Source organism: Pan paniscus, chromosome 14 (assembly GCF_029289425.2).
Source record: "Pan paniscus chromosome 14, NHGRI_mPanPan1-v2.0_pri, whole genome shotgun sequence".
Taxonomy (NCBI): Eukaryota; Metazoa; Chordata; class Mammalia; order Primates; family Hominidae; genus Pan; species Pan paniscus.
Genome location: NC_073263.2, coordinates 60004768 through 60013291, shown reverse-complemented (window position 1 = coordinate 60013291; position 8524 = coordinate 60004768). Strand labels below are relative to the sequence as shown.

The 8524-nt window shown below is 39.9% G+C and overlaps 1 protein-coding gene across 1 annotated transcript; it reads right to left on the bottom strand.

Annotated features, from left to right (window-relative positions):
* Positions 1 to 1868: 1868 nt before the first annotated feature.
* Positions 1869 to 6943, bottom strand: LOC100972998 (cTAGE family member 2-like). Its single transcript, XM_008950658.4, is given in 3 exon segments — positions 1869 to 1922; positions 1924 to 3479; positions 3482 to 6943. Coding segments are annotated over 3 exon segments (2352 nt in total). The 5' UTR covers positions 4224 to 6943.
* Between the last annotated feature and the right edge of the window lie 1581 nt (positions 6944 to 8524).

Here is an 8524-nt window from a genome sequence, read left to right as displayed (position 1 = left end):
AATAGCAAAGACTTGGAACCAACCCAAATGTCCAACAATGATAGACTAGATTAAGAAAATGTGGCACATATACATCATGGAATACTATGCAGCCATAAAAAATGATTAGTTCATGTCCTTTGTAGGGACATGGATGAAATTGGAAATCATCATTCTCAGTAAACTATCGCAAGGACAAAAAACCAAACACCGCATGTTCTCACTCATAGGTGGGAATTGAAGAATGAGAACACATGGACACAGGAAGGGGAACATCACACTCTGGGGACTGTTGTGGGGTGGGGGGAGGGGGGAGGGATAGCATTAGGAGATATACCTAATGCTAAATGACGAGTTAATGGGTGCAGCACACCAGCATGGCACATGTATACATATGTAACTAACCTGCACGTTGTGCACATGTACCCTAAAACTTAAAGTATAATAATAATAAAATAAAATAAAAAAGAACAACAAAAAAAGGAACTGTAACACTCACCGCGTGGGTCCACAGCTTCATTCTTGAAGTCAGTGAGACCAAGAATCCAGCAATTCCAGACACATTACTCCTAATATCACAGTGGGGGTACACCCTGTGATGATATGATTTGTAATTTCTAAGGGAGGTATTTCTCCAATATCACAGAGGTGTACATCCTTTGAAAATATGAGTTATAATATCTAAGGGAGATATTACTCCTAATATCTTCTTTTAGATATTACAAATAATATCACAGGGTGTACACCCACCATGATATCAGGAGGAATATCTTCTTTTAGATATTACTAAGGCTTTACATTGCCTTGTGGCTTCTGCTGTCTTGAACGACCTTTGACATCCCCTAAGGGAACTCACTCTAGAGCCCTTCATGAGAGGCCACGTGAAGACAGAGGCTCTGATACCATATTAACCATGTCTTTTTATGTATTCTGACGTTTCGACATCTAGGGCCTTGCTGACCTTGGCAGGCCTGTCCCTCCCAGGGTTAGCCAATTCCTAGAGACAGTAAATAACTTGCGCATGAGCGTGCTTTTCACAAACAAACTAACCAGTCCAGAGCTCATGCCCCCAGTTACCTATTTCATCAGGCTTCCACAGGACTCACACACTCTAGGCCACTACTCCTCTGCCCTGAGCACTCCAGAGCCAGGTACCAGACAACTAGGGACAGCCCCTATAACCAGAGCTTGCTGAAATTACTCAAACTAAAATAGCTAACCTTAACCCTGCTCATCTTGCCTCACTTATTCCTTCCCATGGAAACCACCGTAAAGGCTCTTGCCCACCTTTTTCCATCACTCCTGCCTTCTCGCTGACCACACTGCCTCCCTATTTGGTCCTGCATGGAATAGTACTTTCCTTTCTCTTGGGATCTGTGAGTAACAAACTATCTTTTCAGTGGCAATCGACTCGTGTTCTGTTGGTCTCTCCATACCTGAAGAATAATGCAACCTATATATTTTTTATATCAACTAAAATTTATTTAATTAAGCATAAAGTTAATTTCACATTTGTCTACAATCACAGTAAATACAGTTCTTTAAATGCCCTGGCCTTTAAAATGTAAAGCCTCCCCACCTGCAAGATTACATATATAAAACTCCCACAATTGTTTATATAATAGTGGATTAGTTAACCAAATTAAAATAGTTATACTATCTAGAATAAAATAAAATGGAAATAATTTACACGTAAGATTCATATTTAAATCATCCTTATTTACAAAATACTATCCCGAGAATTATAATTCTATTAAGTTTCAATTTGAGCAAAAGTGTAATCACTGAAAATGAGAACAGTCAAAATGACTTTTGAAGAGAGCAAAAATATTGTCAGGTTTCTTGCTGTGGTTCTGGATCTTCAGCAGCAGGCTCATTTGAAGGCAGACTCAACCCTGAAGGGAACTCACTCTATCTTCAGAATGTGGGGGTGGCGGGGGGAAATCCAGGTCTTAGGGGAAGGTAAGGAGGAAAACCCCTCGGTGGACAGACATTTCTCATTGCAAATGGAGCACGTGGTGGACCTGGGACATCCCTTGGTGGAAAATAATCTGGAGAAGCTCCAAACATGGTTCCTGGAGGAGGTGGAGGGAAAGGAGGTCCTCTTCTCATGAACGGGCCCCTCGTATCCACTGGAAACAATGGGCCTCTGATTGGAGCAAGAGGTGGAGGAACAAAGCCAGGGCCAGTCACTTCATTTCCAGCAGGGAGAGATGAATCAGGCACATTTAAATTACCAAGATTATCTTTGGTATCATTTCTACTGGATTCCATTTCTGAAGGCATTGACCCATCCATTTTATCCAAAGGAGGCTTATTAAAACTTCTGAGTTCTGCTGGTCCAGAGCGTCTAGCACAATTAGAATAAAACCTGTCTTGCCTTTGTGGAGGAAGAGCTGAATCAGGATATGATTGTCCTGGTGGAGGAGACATCATCCTACGGTCCTGTTCCCACGGAGGTGACAGGAACCCAGTGTCAAAAGGAGCCCTGTGAGGATTGGTAAACCTATCACAGCTTGATTCTCCTCTTTCCTTGGTAATCTGGTGGTCCAGAGGATTCCCTGGGCCTCTTGGGCCTCTTCCTCCTCCCCCTGGAAGCAAAGGTGAGAGTCTCAGTGGGCCCTCCAACAAAGTCGGAAGATAGAGAAAAGCTCTCATTTCAGATGAAGGCCGACCCAATGGTGAGGGACCATATGAGGAATGCTCTCTGCCAAATGCTGTATTTGGAACATCACGTGCATAAGGATCTTTTTCTAAAAGTTTAATTGTAAACTCTGTTTCAGCTAATTTTTGTCTGTTGTGAGCATTTTCTTTCCTTAAATCGTCGAGGTTTCTTTCAGCAGTCCATGCTGCCAAACAATTATCGTGTGCTTTTTTCTCATGGTATATAATCTTCCCTTGATAAATATGAGTAGTTCTCTGAAATTCTTCTTCAAGATCTTTGGCTTGCTTTCTGCAGGTCTCCAGCTCTTCAGCGGCATGGGTGATCATTTAATCTACTTTAGAAAGTTTCTCTTTCTCTAGCCGGTTATTTTCCTCTACTATTAATTTCCTGTAGAGTTTCATTTCATTTTCTTGATATAATTCTGTCATTACCTTAAGTTTCTGTTGAAGCTTCTGATTCTCACTTTCAAAATGTGTGTTTTCCAACTGCAAAGATACTTGTTCCGTCTGAAGATTTTTAATATGCCCTCTAAGCTCTTCCTTGATTTTATCAACTTTAGATAACCGTATATAAATTTGGTTTCTTTCTCCTTCTAAGGTTGTTAAAGAAGCATTTAACTTAGCAGCATGAAGCAGTTTCTTCAAAGCTCCTTTTGGAGGATTATCTAAGTAAGCACCATCTTCTGATTCACTGTTCATTTCTAATTCCAAGTTACCATCATCCGTTATGTCTTCTTCCAGCATAGCAGCCTGATCTTTGATCTTTAGCAAGTGTTCAGTCAGAGTCTTGATGTGATTTTCTTTATCATTTAGAACTTGTTCTGCGTGTACTTTGGGTCTTCAAATGTTATTTTCTGTTTATTAAGTTCACTCACTTGTTCTTTCCATACTTCAGCTTCTTGCAAAAGCTGTTTCTGGCTTTCCTGAAGTTGAGAATTTTCATTTAAAGTATACTGTATTCCTATCTTCATTCTTTCTTCATTCATTTGAAATATCTTGAAGGTCATTTTGGCTTCAGCTACATGGGATTTGAGGGATTTTGACTCATCTTCTAGAGACTGTATCCTTTTGGAAATATCCGCCATCACCTCATCTTGTTCAGAATGTTTAGATTTCTCTTCTTTTAACTCCTTTTCTGGACAGGGTATTTCATGCTCCAGTTCAGAATTGAACCTGCTCAGCTTTTCACAGGTTGCCTCCAAACTCTGTGCTTCTGTTGCCTCCTTCTCAAAGCTGGAATCGTCTAAAGATGACTCTACTTCATAGCTTTCATACTCTTTTTGAACAAGGCCAAATTTTTCAAGTAGTCTACATTTTTCTTCAATTAGTCCAGAAAGCGCTACAGCAAGCTTTTTCTCTCTTCCCACATAAAGCCGACTCCTAACCGATCTAAAACTTCTCCACAAGAAAAAGGGAACAGCAAAAAATCCAACGACAGCGGCACATATCACCAATTCCCATGGTAATCCATAAGGATTCGAATCTGGTCTCCTGCCTTCAGTCAGTGCTGCCATAACCCTGCGTGGCTCCTCCAGGACCAGCCCCCAGTAAGGCTGAGGGGTAGCCCTGGGCGCCTCCATAGCGCAGTAACCCAGGCTTGTCGGGGCCACAATAAGCTGCGGAGAACACTCAGCTTTCAGTTAGGAACAGAATCTGCACCTGGCAACCGGAGCGGACCACTGAGGAGCCGGCTGCCGGGGGGAGCTGGGGGACGCGAGAACCCACAGACCTCACAGGCCCATAGAAAAGGTACAGTAAAAATATAGTATAAAATATTTTTTTAAAGATATGCTTGTATAGAGTAGTTACCATAAATAAATGGAGCTTGCAAGATTGGAAATTGCTGTGGGTGAGTTAGTAAGTGGTGAGTGAATGTGAAGGCCTAGGGCACTACTATACACTACTGCAGACTTCACAAGCGCTGCACACTTAAGCTACACTAATTAATTAAAATTGTTTTCTTCAATAATAAATTAACCTTAGCTTACTGTAACTTTTAAACTTTATAAATGTTTAAACTTTTTTAACTTTTTTACTTTTTTGTAATAACACTTCACTTACAACACAAACATATTGTACAGCTGTACAAAAATGTCTTCTTTATATCCTTATTTTATAAGCTTTTTTAATTAAATTTTTCTTTTTCTTTTTTACTTTTTAATAGTTTTTTGTTAAAAAAAAACCAAGACATAGACACACACATTAGCCTCAGCCTACACAGGGTCAAGATTATCAATATCACTGTCTTCCATCCCCACATCTTGTCCCACTGGAAGGTCTTCAGGGGCAATAACAGGCATGAAGCTGTCGCCTCCTATGATAACAATGCCCACTTTTGGATACCTCCTGAGGGACCTGCCTGAGGCTGTTTTACGGTTAACTTCTAACCATACGCTCTAAAATAATGACAAAAATTATAGTACAGGTTGGTCCAATGATAGTGGGTTATCAGAACTTATTAACATTTAGTGTCACTAAAGTTGGTATAAAACCCTCCACTGCTAAATTTAAATGGTTTATAGGTTTTTGGGCTTTTTTTTTTTTTTTAAATAGGCTGGGTGCAGTAACTCACGAATGTAATCCCAGCACTTCGGGAGGCTGAGGCAGCCAGATCACTTGAGGTCAGGATTTCAAGACCAGCCTGGCCAATATACTGAAACCACATCTCTATTAAAAACACAAAATTAGTCAGGCATGGTGGCACACACCTGTAATCCCAGCTACTCAGGAGGCTGAGGCAGGAGAATCACTTGGACCAGGAGGCAGAGGTTTCAGTGAGCCAAGATAGCACCACCGCATTCCAGTCTGGGCGATAGACAGAGACCCCATCTTAAAAAAAGAATCATATACCAGATACATAAATATCAATTCCTCATTCATGGGGAATCTTGTTGATCATTCTGGATGCTTCATATTGAGGAGGGGCATCCTGGGCAGCCTCATACCATGGGTGGCTATGTGACCCCCCAGGAATCAAAGGTTAATCTAATACTATCCTTTTCTTCTGAAACAATCTTTCTTTTTCCAGTCCCCTACTTCCACCGAAGACAAATCTCAGCAAGACAAATCTACCCGCAAAATAAGCTGGAGTCCCATAAACGTGGCCTGATTATCCCACAAAGTGCAGCAAGAATTGCTGTCCACACAGGCTCTCCTAAATTGGCCTTGCTGGAACCTCTCACAAGGCCATTTCAGTCAAAGACCTGGGAAAATAGCCAGTTCATCCACCTGTGTCACAGTGTAAAATAAAATAGATTCTTATTGAACTTATGCAAACAAACACATTGCCATGAATTAAGAATATTCACAAATAATTTACAAATTCTGGATAAGTTAGGCATAGAGAGAACTATGCCTCAAATTCTGTTTGAGGAAAGCATACTGTATTAAATATACTTAAAGCATACTCAGAGGCAATAAAAAGCTCCAAAGAAAAAAATTTTCCAGACTCTGAAAAACAAAACAAAAAGAATCAGCAATATTTCAAATGAAAAAACCATAACAAATTATTTCAGTCTCCATTAATTCAGTCCATGCAATCAACTTCTGGTATGCTTCATATTGAGTTAGCAATCTTTATGAACATATCAGCATTTCAATTAGTGCCCTGGAAGTTTTCTCTCTAATCCAATGGCACAGTCTACAAAGTTATCAGAAAACTGCATTCGAGAGGTTGAATTTTTCATAAACTTCCCCAAAGAAGAAAGCCCTGGACTGTAGCTGATTATAAGTCACTTTTTGAGAAGGATCAAAGCAAAACTACAATTGTGGATGACAAAAGTTTTAAGACAGCCATAGTTAAAGGCACAGTTAACAAGGGTATTTTGTTATTCCTGTGGCATACAAGTTAACATAATAATAATAATTACTGTGACAACATATATTAAGACATGTATTCATTTTAGAACTGTCATATCATCCTGGAACTTCAGGAGGCCAAGGCGAGTGGATCACCTGAGGTCAGGAGTTCAAGACCAGCCCAGCCAACATGGTGAAACCTTATCTCCACTAAAAATACAAAAATTAGTTGGGCGTGGTGATGCATGCCTGTAATCCCAGCTACTTGGAAGCCTGAGGCACAAAAATCTCTTGAATCTGGGAGGCAGAGGCTGCAGTGAGCTAAGATTGTGCCACTGCACTCCAGCCTGGGCAACAGAGCAAGACCCATCTAAAAAATAAATAATAGATAAATAAATAAATAAAACCCAAAGGAAGCTGAACACCACCTGAGATTGACAATGCTTCCTGCATAATTCTAACATAACAAATAAGCCGAATAAACCTAATATGTCTCTCTTGGACTTCAGGGAACCTTATACCCAAAAAAGTTAGTTTGAGGTCAAAAAGACTGAATTTAGAACTTGAAATTTTGCCATTGGAAAGTTTGTTAGAGATCAAAGTTTTAAGACACTTGACATCACAAAACAGGATTACAAGTCACTATAAAATAGCCATTCATTTAGCAAAAATGGTAATACAAAACAGCTTACCCTTTGATAGTGAGGAAACTCAGCTTCCCAAACAATAAGCCCTAATAAAGACAGCATGAGGCCAACTAGGAGGGAGAGAACCCTCTCTTTTTCTGTAGTTTTACTCAAAAATCTCTTATCTCCTTTTTTTTTTAAATTATACTTTAAGTTTTAGGGTACATGTGCACAATGTGCAGGTTAGTTACATATGTATACATGTGCCACATGTACCATGTTGGTGTGCTGCACCCATTAACTCCTCATTTAACATTAGGTATATCTCCTAATGCTATCCCTCCCCCCTCCGCCCACCCCACAACAGGCCCCAGAGTGTGATGTTCCCCTTCCTGTGTCCATGTGTTCTCATTCTTCAACTCCCACCTATGAGTGAGAACATGCGGTGTTTGGTTTTTTGTCCTTGCAATAGTTTGCTGAGAATGATGGTTTCCAGCTTCATCCATGTCCCTACAAAGGACATGAACTCATCATTTTTTATGGCTGCATAGTATTCCATGGTGTATATGTGCCACATTTTCTTAATCCAGTCTATCATTGTTGAACATTTGGGTTGGTTCCAAGTCTTTGCTATTGTGAATAGTGCCGCAATAAACATACCTGTGCATGTGTCTTTAGAGCAGTATGATTTATAATCCTTTGGGTATATACCCAGTAATGGGATGGCTGGGTCAAATGGTAATTCTAGTTCTAGATCCCTGAGGAATCGCCGCACTGACTTCCACAATGGTTGAACTAGTTTACAGTCCCACCAACAGTGTGAAAGTGTTCCTATTTCTCCACATCCTCTCCAGCACCTGTTGTTTCCTGACTTTTTAATGATCGCCATTCTAACTGGTGTGAGATGGTATCTCATTGTGGTTTTGATTTGCATTTCTCTGATGACCAGTGATGATGAGCATTTTTTCATGTGTCTTTTGGCTGCATAAATGTCTTCTTTTGAGAAGTGTCTGTTCATATCCTTGGCCCACTTTTTGATGGGGTTGTTTGTTTTTTTCTTGTACATTTGTTTGAGTTCATTGTAGATTCTGGATATTAGCCCTTTGTCAGATGAGTAGGTTGCAAAAATTTCCTCCCATTCTGTAGGTTGCTTGTTCACTCTGATGGTAGTTTCTTTTGCTGTGCAGAAGCTCTTTAGTTTAATTAGATCCAATTTGTCAATTTTGGCTTTTGTTGCCATTGCTTTTGGTGTAAAATAGCCTTTTTACTCAGTTTTCATAATACCCGCCAGTCTATCATTAGAGATTCATTACTTTGGGTTTCGTATTGCCCTCTTCAGGTAGATTCTCTAGATAACATATAATCTAAATAATGAAGTAATCCATTATATGTCTACCTAATGAGATTTGTTTTTATCAGACATTTTAGTATTGACAATAGGTACCATGAAAGGATAA